Source organism: Rattus rattus, chromosome 7, assembly GCF_011064425.1.
Source record: "Rattus rattus isolate New Zealand chromosome 7, Rrattus_CSIRO_v1, whole genome shotgun sequence".
NCBI classification, from domain to species: domain Eukaryota; kingdom Metazoa; phylum Chordata; class Mammalia; order Rodentia; family Muridae; genus Rattus; species Rattus rattus.
The window spans coordinates 126,570,087-126,583,175 of NC_046160.1; the positions used below are offsets into that span (position 1 = coordinate 126,570,087).

The 13,089-nt window shown below is 49.0% G+C and overlaps 2 protein-coding genes across 3 annotated transcripts in view; one reads left to right on the plus strand and one right to left on the minus strand.

Moving 5' to 3' along the window:
* Positions 1-4,956, minus strand: part of Wars1 (tryptophanyl-tRNA synthetase 1) — a 30,555-nt gene extending 25,599 nt beyond the window's left edge. The window contains exons 1-2 of the mRNA XM_032908415.1: positions 4,940-4,956; positions 345-517 (exon numbers count right to left, since the gene is read on the minus strand). Of these exons, the coding sequence (XP_032764306.1) occupies positions 345-455 (111 nt within the window). The 5' untranslated portion in view covers positions 456-517; positions 4,940-4,956. The remainder of the gene's footprint in view (positions 1-344; positions 518-4,939) is intronic.
* Positions 4,957-9,342: 4,386 nt separating this feature from the next.
* Wdr25 (WD repeat domain 25) overlaps positions 9,343-13,089 on the plus strand; it is a 130,088-nt gene continuing 126,341 nt past the window's right edge. For both annotated transcript variants that reach the window (XM_032908416.1, XM_032908417.1), the window contains exon 1: positions 9,343-10,154. In XM_032908416.1, the coding sequence (XP_032764307.1) occupies positions 9,366-10,154 (789 nt within the window). In that variant the 5' untranslated portion in view covers positions 9,343-9,365. The remainder of the gene's footprint in view (positions 10,155-13,089) is intronic.

Genomic DNA, 13,089 nt, shown 5'->3' on the forward strand with positions numbered 1-13,089 from the left:
CAAAAAGGTAACTACTATATCCTCTACAGATACAGTATAGCAACAAACACAAAACAACCCCAACCCCAACCAACCAATGAAAGACATAGGGCATCACAACTGTTACACAGAGCACACACAACACTAAGAAGGCCTACAGTATCGGGCAGATCACACGTGAATCCTATACTGTTTTACCTAAGACTCTGGCATCTTTGAGATCTGCGGAGCAGTTCCCTACAGAACAAAGGCCATGCACAAACACAGGCATAAGAACAACACTGAACTCAGCAGACTGTACCCAGACAGCTGTGCAGGTGTGGAGGCTCAGGTGCCCGGATTGGAGAGCCCGACAAATCACCTACTTTTGGTGCATTTCCAGCTTTGAGGGACCTCACGAGCTCCCCTTGAGCAGCTATGCTGTTGAAGAGCTCCAGTGGAGAGGTGCAGGACTCGCCGCTGGGCATGTCTGCCATCTTCTAGGACCTAGGCCTGCAGCTGGCGTGTGAGAAGTGTGTTCAGCAGTGGAGACAGGACTCTGTGGGGAGAAATGGAATGGGAGAGGAGGGTGGGCGCCATGAGCAGACTGCTGTCGCTGTGCTTCCTTTACAGCACTCAACCTTTCAGAGAGATGTGGTCACTGAGCTGTAACAGAACGGGGCAACAGGACATTCATGCAAAGAGTTAAGGAGAAATCTGGGGATCATAAAAAGCGCAGCATCCATGCTGACAAGGAGAACTAAAGGCATTAGTGGGAAGTACTAACGAGGCCAGCACAGGAGGGCCTTCTTGTAAACAGTAAGTTGGCATGGGGTGATGTTTGTTCCCATCTGGTGCCCAGAGAGAGGAAATCATGTTTGCTTGGAATAGAAACACACTTTAGTAAGGCTACATCCACCACACCAAAACACTTTGCAAAATCTTATTTGTTCTTTAACTTTACTGCCTGGGAATATCTCTCAGGCCTTTGCAACCATAAAGAACACAGTTATGCACATGGCCTCTAGCTGGCCAAATGTGTTCTCACAGCAAGGTCCAGGTGGACAGGTCCTCTCTGTTCTGAGTTCTCGACCATACGGACGGTAAGCCTGGCCATCCCACATGAGCCTGGCTATCCCACGTGCTGCCTTACTGAGGCCAGAAGGTGTGCCTGCATCTTCTTTCTATCAGACACTATCTCTATTGACACTGGAAAGGCTGGGGACTGGGCCATCTGGAGTCCTCTTGGGCCAGGCACTTTCTTATCTATAAAGAGGTAACTTGGAACTTTTAAACTTACCTATGGCCTGTTATAGAAATAAATGAGATTAAACTGATGCAGGAACACACTACGAACTGTAAGCCAGATACACGTGCACCCAAGTCTTGTTATTCCCAGGTTAGGGAGTGAGGACTCTAGGGATCCACTAACTCAGCTCTACCTGACTGGTGTTAGAGGAGGAGCCGTAGCCTGTGCTGGACCAGTAACTGAGCACCCTGACCTGGTACCTTGGTCTAAGTTCCTCCATGCATCAAGTCACCTGAGCCTCACCAGAATCTTGTGACAGATCTGTCCTGTGTAGGTCATGGATATAGAAGTATGTGACTACAGAGGAATGTGCTACGTGACAGTATTCTTGAGGATACATGAACAGCTATCTCCTCGCTTCTGAGAACAGATCCGATTAAGCACACCACCGAAGTCCAAAGTGGTGAACCAGTGAGTGCTGTGTCCCTCTGGCCCTCTACTCCACTTTGAACCCATGAGTCATTTAGATGACTCAGAAGCAGCTGTATCACCAAAGCCCACTCTAGCATGGGTGATGGCTCATGAGAGCTAGTCACCTGGACGGTACCACACAGCCCGAAGGCAGCTAAGGTGGTCTGAGCCTCTTCTGGGCAGCTGGGTTCCTCTGAGAGTCTCTCTCATCAGTCCTTATTGCTCATGTATGCTTGAGGGGAGGGAGGAACCTAGGGAATCTGGTTAGTTTCAGGGATTTTCTGAAGCTAGTAAGTTGTTTACTTTCTGAGTTTAATGAACCCCCCCCCCCGCAGGACAGGACCTTTACTGCCTTCACAGAACATACTGTTGTGTTACCTCCCTGACAACGTCCTGCAGGATGGAAGGTTTCGACTGGAGGACAAAAGCTCAGGTGGTTCCCAGCCACTGTCCCCCACCTACCTGCCTCTGAGATGCACAGTGGAGATGCCACTTGTTTGTATTTATCCATTGGTTAAGTTTGTCCAACACTACCACATTCATACAAGTCAATAAACTCACAATACCCAAACTAGGACGGCGGGACAGCGGCCATTGAGAACCATCTTACTGATTCCCACAAAGGGAAGTTTGGTGAGCACCTTAAGTTTCCTCTAGGTCTTAGACCTCTAATTGGGCTTCTTTGCCCATTGTAACATCTGCCCTTTTCTGGTTACTCCTGGATTTGCCTTTATTTACCCTGCTCCTTCACAAATGTGGGGCTCTGCAAAGACTGCAATCAGCTGTGGCCAGAACTGCAGTCAACTCCTAGAAACTGAGTGCCAGGGAGGATGAGTGAGCGAGCCTGGGACAGCTAGTCTCTTTCCACTACAACAGGAATGGGAGAGGATATCGTCAGCTAGGGAACCGGATGTGCCTTTAGGATCCGCGTTGGAGGGGAGCACCTATCTCGTCAAGTATTATAACTCTGACTTGGAAGCGGCGTACAAACCAAATCAGAGAGAGGACATAACAGGTGAGATCCGTTTTCCTCACGCACGGTCACTGTTTAGTCAGGTGTGTGTGTGTGTGTGTGCGCGCGCGTGTGTGTGTGCGCGCGCGCGCGCGTGTGTGTGTGTGTGTGCGTGCGTGTGTGTGCGTGTGTGTGTGTGTGTGTGTGTGTGTGTGTGTGTGTGTGTGTGTGTGTGTGTGTGTGTGTGTGTGCTTGGCGTGCGTGTGTGTGTGTGTGTGTGTGGCGTGTGTGTGTGTGTGTGTGTGGCGTGCGTGTGTGTGCGGCGTCTGGCGTGCGTGCATGAGGGAGAGAGGGAGGGAGACCAAGAGAGTGAGAGGCAATCTCTTGAGTGAATATTCTAGGAACGGTTGGGGCAAGGAAAACAGAGCTCCCATCTTCCTTCCTTCATGCAGTCACACACTTACCTCTGTCCTGTGTGACGAGCTCTCCCCATCCTCCGCTGTTTTTGTTTGCTAACCTTGAGAATTAAGCTTAACTGCAGAGGTGTTTAGCTGGGAGTTCTTGAAGTACAGCGACATTTGCACAGTCACTGGATGTACAAAGGTCAGCTCAGGTTTACCATCTTTATGCAGGACTCCAAGATGCCAAAGGGTTAAGGGCAACATCAACCTCGGGTGAAGTCGTCTCTTTATTAAGGAAATGCTATTTATTTACCCAACTACTAATACAATATGGAAGAAAGAAAGAGGTAATAACCAGGAAGTCATCTATTATCCCCTGTAACAAAAGTACTGGGATTGTAAAACGTCAATCTGCCAAAAACCCTGCGTACTGCAGAGCAAGCACAGCAGGTCTCTGAGGAGAAGCCCACAAAGGCTCCTCCACCCATAATTCCCCTCTGCAGGCCCTCTAACCTGTGGCTCATTTGGAAAGATGGCATTGTTCTAGATAACATGGTAGGCTCATAAAGAAAGGGGCACATTACAGTGTGAACAGATAGGAAAGAAAAGGATTTGCACCACGAGGAAACCATCACAGGTAAGACCCACAGACGCTCCAGCCTGAGGGAGGAAGACAGCAAGATTTTAGGGGCAGGTTGGAAAGAGGGTGGTCTAGGAAACTTTCTAGATACCTCGGGACTGTGGTCTCAAAGAGTAGATAACAACAGTTTCAGATTGACATGATCGCAGAAGACAAAACCCCTTTAGAGCAAGCGGTTCTTTACACTCCTAAACTTAGGGATAGATGATGGTCTAGTTAATGAAAGGCTATTTTCCCAGCCAAAGGCATTGGGGATTGAACCCAGAGCCTGGAACATGCCAAGTAAGCCTTTTAATAATGGAACTACAAGCTCAACCCCACGAACACTACCTTCAGAGAGAAAGATGCTAATTTACAAAGACACATGTCCCGATAAGAATGCAAACGTATTCAGGCACTGACCACTTAAGGAGGCCAAGTCAGCCAGAGGTTTGAAGATGTTGCAGGGCAAGCTCTGAATGGGAACAGGCTGCTGGGCACAGGCTGCTGGGCACTGGCTACATCTACTGCTCAAAACCAGGGCACAACTTGAGTCAAATAGATGAAATAAATGCCTAACATCCTAATCCTGACACACGCCCTTCTCAAGTCTTCAACACTTTCCTTTAACCACTAGAACAACAGTAAACAAGCTGCGAACCTAGCCAAGAAGGCAATACATACCCTGGCTGTGTAGTCCAAGGGCCCTGATCACACTGGGCAGTTGAGCAGATGAGAATGCCCAGCCAGGGTGGCGGTCTTTAATACTCTCCCCATTTCAGTTTTTTTTTTAAAAGTCTATTGTTTTTCTTTCCTGCTTTGCCACACCCTTTCAGTTTCACTTACTGAGGGGTTTCCTAGAAATCAATCAGGTTCTCAGAAACATTTTAGCCACCTTGACCAGTTTCCTTCAAGAGCAAGTCCAGTTAGTAGCTAGCTGGGTGGGTGGGAAGAGACTGAGGCCAATCAAACTCTCAAGAGCCCTGAGCTACATGCCATTGCATCAGCTGTCCCTTTCTTCAGCTTGACCGTCATATGACCTCCCCACCCTCTTCCTTTCCCGCCCCTACAACATCATTGCAATTGTGTGTAGTGTATTGTGTGACAAATAGGGCGGGCATATCACCATGTACATTCCCTGAGGCGTTCCCCCTCTGAAGTGGTGCACTGCAGCGGAAAGATGGGAACTCTGAGGTCAGAGAGCATCGGCTTTTAATGTTGGACATAAGCTTGCTATGAAACCGTGCACAAGTAGTGATCCTTCCCTGCTTCTCTCTAGGATTCCTCACCTATGAAATGGGCACCAAGAGCTTTACAGTTTGTGTAGGGGACTGCTGGCGATCCTACAGGGCCCAGGTGGTGGGAGACGATGACAGACAGGGTGGGCGGCACCGCCGCAGCCTCTGGGTCCCTCGTGGTGCTAGTACTCAGAGAACATTGAGTCCGGTTCCGAGCTGGACCCTCAGGGCTCGGCGCCGGGACGTCAGGCCAAGGTTCCGGCGCCACCTCGGCATCCCTCCCTTGGCAGTAACCACCCTCTCCTCACTTACCGGCGGCCCCAGTTCGGCTCCACCAGTCAGCACCGCTGGTTCAGCCACCGGTACCTCCTGGGCGTCCGTGGAAACCCCAGCCGGCAGGAACAACTTCCGGTCCCGGAATACCGCCATTGGCTGTCCAGCCAGAGGCGGGGCAGAGCTCATCTCTGATTGGCTGAGGTTCCCGGCGTCGTGGTGGAACGCCACTGGGCGGCCCGAGTGCTGGCCGGACCGGTGTAGGGGTGTACCAAGCGCTTCCGTGTGAGTGGTGAGCGGCGGGCCTGGGCGGGAGGGGGCCGGGACCTGGCGGCCGCGTGCTTCCCGCCTCTTAGCGCTGGGCTCAGTTCGCCGCTCGCCTTCCTTTTCTTCCCGTTCATCCCTAGAGTGCTGTGCTCTGAACTCTTTACCCATTAGTGTTGACAGCTTGGCTAACTTCATCCTTCAAACCTGTGTCTGTTTTTTTTTTTTTTTTCCCTTTCCCCACCGTGTATCCGTGGCCTCTGGGGCAAGATCCGTGTTTTAATTTCTGCTCACATCAGATCCATCATAGTGCCTAACATAGAGTAGAAAACTAGGACCCTTTTGTTGAACGGGAAAAATTTTGTCTTTCTTAACTTCCTCAACTCCCTATCCCATCGACTTGCAGTCTACAAATAATCTAGGTTGAGGGTTCTCGGACAGTGAACAAAAACACAGGACACCCTGCCCTACGTAACTGTGCTCCCTTTAGCTTTTTTTAATATTCTTAAGTACTCAGTACTCTTTTCTCTGTTAGCCTCTTCCTCTTGGTCTCACCACACCCCCTTTTCCCATGGCAGTTTCTGGACTTGAGTACAAAGTGGCAACCCATCTCCTAAATTGTGTGCATCTCCCTCAGCCTTCTCCCCTCATGTGTGTTTTCTTGAATCACCTTGACTCATCTTAATTGGCGTTGGTTCTGTTTTAGTCTCAGTATTGTGATCAGCTTGGTTCCTTCAACCTTTCCAGAGTGCCACACTGGTATAGTCTCTCTCAGCTCCATAAAAAAAGATAGTCTTTCGGGTTGGGGATTTAGCTCAGTGGTAGAGCGCTTGCCTAGCAAGCGTTTAAGGCCCTGGGTTCGGTCCCCAGCTCGAAAAAAAAAGAAAAAAAAAAAAAAAAAAAGATAGTCTTTCTAGATAGGTTCACAAGTAGAGCGGGGAATGTGTTTGTCTTCCTGTGGCTTGTGAGTGTGCTGAGTGAAGGGCTTCATTTATTGTTTTTGCCTATGGTGGCAGATGTTGAGTGAGTGAATGAAATCTACGTGCGGTGCAGTGCATCAGGCATCCAGTCTTGCTGTCATTCACTTTCTATCTCCTGTGGAACTGACGGGCCACACTGTCCTCAGATCTGCTAGAGGCCTCTTTTGTGAGTCTACCCTGCAGATAACCAGGTAGCTGAAAATCCAGGCTGTGACTGAGCTCTGTATAGTATGGTGGTGGGAATCTGATGGGTTCCACTCCAGGAACCAAGAGGTTGGCCTCTGATCCCTGCTGAATATATAGAGGTCATATTATTTGCAGAGCATGGTTCTATCTGTGTGTAATCGGTCTCCAGTGGGATCTTAGTTTGGTTGGAGAGTGCACAGCTGGTTTTAGAAGTCCTTTTTAGAAGATGACTCAAAATGTGGACATCATTACGTGCCTGGATTCAGCTGCCGGTGGGAATGATATCTGCAGGCCTTGGATGACGAGCAGACTTGTATGGCAGTGGGGTTCTTAGGTGAATGGTGCCATTAGGGGACAGCTTTGAGCATTAGTGGAAGGCTTTGAGTGGGATGTTGAAGCCCAGTGTGTGACCTGACATTGTGATATACACTTGCAGTCCCAGCTCTCAGAAGGCTGAGGCAGAAAGACTGGACTAAGACCAGCTTACATAGTGAGTTCTCGTCATGAAAGAATAGGGCTAGAAAGGCTCATTTTTAAAGGCACTTGCTTTGAAATCATGAAGACCAAAGTTCAGATCCCAGCACCCATGTAACACACCATTACACACTTGCTTGTAACCCAGCCCGTACGAGTTCACAGATGGAGACCACTCCTGGAAGAGAAGGAAACTGAAACAGCACAGGATTCCATCTTCTGGCCTCCTTGTGTGTGCACAGGTTTGCACATCCCCACAGACATACACTCACACAGCAAACCCACAAGTAAAAAAAAAGAAGCCCAGCTTAGCTGGTCCACGGCCCAGGCTTGCACTGTGTCCCACTCTGCCCTCTGCTGGCTGTGCTATGCTTAGCACCCGTATTTTCTTCCTGTCTGTACTTAACTGTGCACAGAATACTGAGCTCTAGACCAAAGCACTTCTTACTGAGAACTAGCTGATAGAAATCTGTGAATGCTCAGAGTTCCAGGAAGAACTTTTTCTTTTTTTTTCTTTTCTTTTTTTTTTCGGAGCTGGGGACCGAACCCAGGGGCCTTGCGCTTGCTAGGCAAGCGCTCTACCACTGAGCTAAATCACCAACCCCTCAGGAAGAACGTTTAAAAGGAGATTCAGTACTGTGTGAACATATGCATTTGGGGTGAAACAAACAAATTTGGATGCCATGATTAGAATTGCTCTTACCACAGTTGGGTAGACCAGATGCCTATCGGGGCGCCTTAGGACCTGATCCTGGGCTTTGTGCATGCCAGGTAGGTCTTTGGGCTTTTTGGTTTGTTTGTTTTTGTTTTGGTTGTTTTTCGAGACAGTTTCTCTGTGTAGTCCTGGCTGTCTTTGAACTCAATCTGCAGATCAGGCTGGCCTCCAACTCAGATGTCCGCTTGCCTCTGCCTGCTGAGTCCTGAGGTTACAGGTGTGCACCACCACCACCAGGCTGAAGTTGTTTTTAAAGACAGGGTCTTGCTATGTATCCCAGGGTGGCCTTAAAATCATAATCCTCCTGCCTCAGCTTCATGAGTGCTAGCCTCAAAGGTGGGTGCTGCTATACCTAGGCACATCGTTGTCCTCTTGCTTTTTTTCTACCTCCTCCTCGTCCTCCTCCTCGTCCTCCTCTTCCTCCTCTTCCTCCTCTTCCTCCTCTTCCTCCTCTTCCTCCTCTTCCTCCTCCTCCTCTTCTTCTTCCTCCTCCTCTTCTTCCTCCTCCTCCTCTTCCTCCTCCTCCTTCTCCTCTGCTTTGCAATGCTGAGGGGAAAACCTGGAACCTTGCATATGTTAGCAAGAGTTCTGTCCCAGCCCCACATAGCTTTCCATTTAAAAATTTATATGTTCAGCCAATGGCAGCCTGTGTCTTTACTCCCAGCACTGAAGAGGCAGAGGCAGAGGCAGATGGATCTTGGTGACTTTGAGGTCAGCCTGGTCTACAGAGCAAGTTCTAGGACAGGCAGGGCTATCCAGAGAAACCCTGCCTCACACACACACACACACACACACACACACACACACACACACGCTATAAATAATTATGTCTACTTAATAGAAAATCCATTTATTTTTTACTATTACTTGGATTTTTATATATAATGTCTCTATATATGTTTATGTAATGTTTAAATTAGGGTTAACATACATATCTCTCCAAAAATGATTTCTGGTTTTTTTTTTTTTTTTAAACTTTTTTTGTATATATGGCTGGGTGATAGCATGCATGTCAAGGTACACATGTTGAGGTTGGGGGACAATTTTCATGAGCTGATTTTCTCTTTCCACCATGTAGGTTCCAGGGACCAAGCTTCGGCTTGACGACAAGCACCTTTAATCCACCGAGGCTTCTTGCTGGCCCAGACATCATATACTTTATAGTTTTCCCTTTTTAAAAGGTATGTTTTCTATTTTTAAGTGTGTGTATGTATATGCTATTGGTGTGCGGGCATGTACGTGTGGGTGGGGGTCATCATGGAGGTCAGAACAGGGTGTCGGATCCTCAGGAGCTAGGGCTACCTGTGGTTGTGAGTTGCCTGAGGTAGGCCAGGGGACTGACTTTGGATCCTCTGGAGCCGTATATACTGTCAATCACTGAGCTACCTCTCCTGCGCCAAACATAGCTTCTTTACGTTGAAATATCTGGAATCCATTTTTGTTCTTTATGTGTTTGTGCTTGTGGAGTTTGATGGCTTTAACTTTCAAGGGGACATCCTGCTCTAAAGTGCAGGAACACCCACATCTTCACGGTTGCTGACTCTTGATCTTGTTTAGTTCTAGGAAGCCACCTTCATATGACCATATGGCCTCGCTGGTGGCGTATGATGATTCTGACCCCGAGTCGGAAGCTGACCCTGCCAGAAGTGGGGACGCTGCCGGTCAGATGAGCGACGTCTCTGGTATCAGCAGACCTGAGGTGGAGTTTGCATCTAGCACAGGTGTGACCAAAGAGGGGGCACAGCACACAGGGAACTCTCCTTATGAAGACCCAGGGAAGCAGCGTCTGCCCCTGGCTCGGCTCTGGAGAAGTGACCCGGGGTCTTGTCCCAGCCAGAGGCTACAGTGGCCCTCAAAGGAACCTGATAGCACCTTCCCCACCAGTGAGCCTCCTGGTCCTTCTTTGTGGATGAACCGAGCCCCAGTTGGCCATGTGCCCCTAGCAGCTGCCTGCTTTAAGCCACTGAAACCTGCCTGGGATGCCTTCACACCTTCTCACACTCAGAGCAAGCTGGAAAGCACCGCTGGAAATGCCAGCTCCTCTCAGAGGAAGAGGGGTGAGGCCTGCGTGCTGCCTTACATCCCCAAGAGACTAAGGCAGCTGCAAGAGCTGAATCCAGAAGCAGCTGGGGGCAGAGATGTTGAGCCCCCGGGGTCCCCTGCAGGGTGTGCCCCGGCCCCACTCTGCGTGGCTCCCACAGTGTCCGAGTTCATCCAGCCATATTTGAACAGTCAGTACAGAGAGACTACGGTCCCCAAGAAAGTGCTTTTCCATCTGCGAGGCCACAGAGGCCCGGTCAACAGCATTCAGTGGTGTCCGGTCTTCAGTAAGAGCCACATGCTTCTCTCTGCTTCCATGGACAAAACCTTCAAGGTAAGATGAGGACAAAACCTTCAAGGTAAGATAGCAACTCCCAGTGGCTCTTAGGCATAAGCTACTGGGATGCTGTACTGATTGGAGTCAGGCAGGCAGTGGGTGGACACAGACTACACACTCCCTTTGGAAACTTCTATAGTTTTGTTTGGTACACTGGAGAGAGAATCCTCTATGCTCAGCCTCAGATCTTTGGTCTTTCCTGCTCCATTCCTTTCTTCCCAACGCTGCCTTGTCATAGCACTACAGCGTTAAATAAATTATAGTATGACTGGATGGTAAACATTTTACTTCGCTTGATAGTAATACCCATATGTTTTAATTTCAAGACAGTGTTTCTCTGTGCTGCTTTGGCTGTCCTGAAACTTGCTCTGTAGATCAGGTTGGTCTCGAACTTAGAGAGATCCTCCTGCCTCTTTGGGGATTAAAGGTTACACTAGTACTGTTCAGCATGCATACATTATTTTAGCTCAAGTATGCTGTAGTTCATTTCTTTTCCTGCGGTTGGACATTTTGTTACCTTTAGTAGCACATCCCATGAACTACACTGCTGTAAGCATGTTGCTACCTACATATTCCCTTGCCAGAGCCTGAGGCATTGTTCCCCCAAAGCTTATGGCCCCGAGAAAGAGAGAGAGAGAGAGAGAGAGAGAGAGAGAGAGAGAGAGAGAGAGAGAGAGAAAGAAGATATAGATGTTCTATTGCCTGTGAAGTTAGAGAAATTGGACATCTATTTTCTGCTTGTTTGTTTGTTTTTTAAAGACAGGCTCTCACTGTGTGTGGCTAGCCCTGGCTGGCCTCGAACTCGCTATGTAGACCAGACTGGCCTCAAAGGCAAAGAGATCTGCCTGCCTCTGCTTTCTATGTGCCACCATGCAATACATTTAACGGCAGCCTGTAACTGCCACTTACAGTCAGCAGATAAGGGAGCCCGAGATGTGTGCAACAAGTACGCTGTAGTAAGGGGCAGTCGTAAGACCACATCTCCCAAAGTGCTCCCAGCTTGAGGCCAGCTTGGTCTACAAAGCAAGTCCAGAACAGCCAGAGCTTGTTACACAGAGAAACCCTGTCTCAACCCCTCCCCGCAGACACATGGTCTCTAATTGTAAACCTAGTCTAGGTGGAAAGAGGTGGGTCTCTCGGGCTCTCTGGTCAGGTAACTTAGCTTACGTAGTGAGATACAGACTGTCGAGAGACAGTTTTAAAAAAACAAGACTGGTGCCTGTCCTAGTTAGGGTTACTATTGCTTTGATGGAGTACCAAAAGCATGTTGGGAGGAAAGGATTATTTGGCTTCCATTTGCACATCATAGTCCATCATTGAAGGAAGTCTGGGCAGCAACCCAAACAAGGCCGGAAATTGGAGGCAGGAGCCGATGCAGAGGCCATGGAGGGTACTGCTTACTGGCTTGCCTCACATGACTTGCTCAGCCTGCTTTCTTATAGAACCCAGAACCACAGCTCAAGGATGGCCTACCCTTAATGAGCGGGGCCCTCCCACATCAATCACTAATGAAGAAAATGCCCTATAGGCTTGCTTGCAGCTGGCTCTTATGGAGGCATTTTCTCAGTTGAGGTTCCCTCCTTTAGATGACTCTAGCTTGTGTCAAGTTGACATAAAACTACCCAGCATAGTGCCTGAAGAACAGCAGTCGGGGGCTGGAATGGTGAGCAGATCAGCAGCTAAAAGCACTGGCCGCCCTTCCAGAGGACCGAGGTTCAATTCCCAGCAGCCACATAGTGGATCACAGCTGTCTGTAGCTCCAGTTGTAGGGGATCAGACACCTCCATACAGACAAACAGTATATGCAAGCAAAACGTCAATGCATGTGAAATAGAAATTGTGAAACAGAAATAAATAAATAAATAAAAAGGAAAACGTTAAAGTTGTCCTCTGACATTCACATGCATGCCCACATAACACATGAGCACCTGAACATGCATGTATACCTGTGTAACACCCAACTACAGATCCCTCTCACAGAAACCAAAACACCTATTACAGAGCTGGACCCTGTAGGAGCTCAGGTTGGCCTTGGTCCACTCTGTCCTCAGCATTCTCAAAACTACTCATCTGAGCCCTTTATCTGTAGATTATGTTTTGAGCCCCAACCTACCAGTACCAGGAGGCATTTTCTCAAGGGAAGGGGGAGGACCCCAATGCATAGAAGTGAGCTATGTCTGTGGGTGGTGGTTCTAGCTAGACATCTGCAGACTGTGCAGAAACTCCTGTTTGGCCCTAGCAAGGCTGTTGTGTTCTGTTCAAATCTTTGAGCCAGGCTTTGATGCTTCTGCGGTGTTGGGCTGTGTAATCTATGTGAGGGGCATTCAGTGGTCTGGGATAGCTCATGATGTTCCTGGACTGACCGAGTCCTGAGAGCCTGCTGCACAGAGGCCAGCAGGGCATGGGGACTCTCTGAGGGTTTCAGTTCTCGGCCCAGGCTCTTGGTAGTGTCTGACTGGCTCTGGAGTACACAGGACGACCCTTGTCTTTGAGCTCACCTGATTGCTGGAATTCTTTCCCTCTTTTGTCTTCTCTAGGTCCCTTCTCTTTTGCTTCTTGCTTGGCCAGTTTCTAGTGAACAGTCAAGACCCAGCTCAGAATGGAACTGATGAACAGTGTTTATCTACTCTGTGGTCTTTGGTTGGGCAGTGTGCCAGGAGCAAGAACTACATTGAGCCAAATGGGTCATGTTCTTCCTGTTGGGACCCTCGACAAGCTGTGTTTACGCTTAACCTTCCCTCTTCCCACATGTTCCTATGCACTGTCCAGTGTTTGAATGTTGAGGCCATGCCTTTTAGATGAGTCTGGATGTAGCCCTCGTTCCTTCTCCAGCCCTCAGGACTCAGGGCGGGGCAATGCTCACAGGGTGGAGGGGTTTGTTTTTTGTAGGCTGGCTCTCTTGATGCTTTATGCCTGTGGAAAGGCCTGAGGT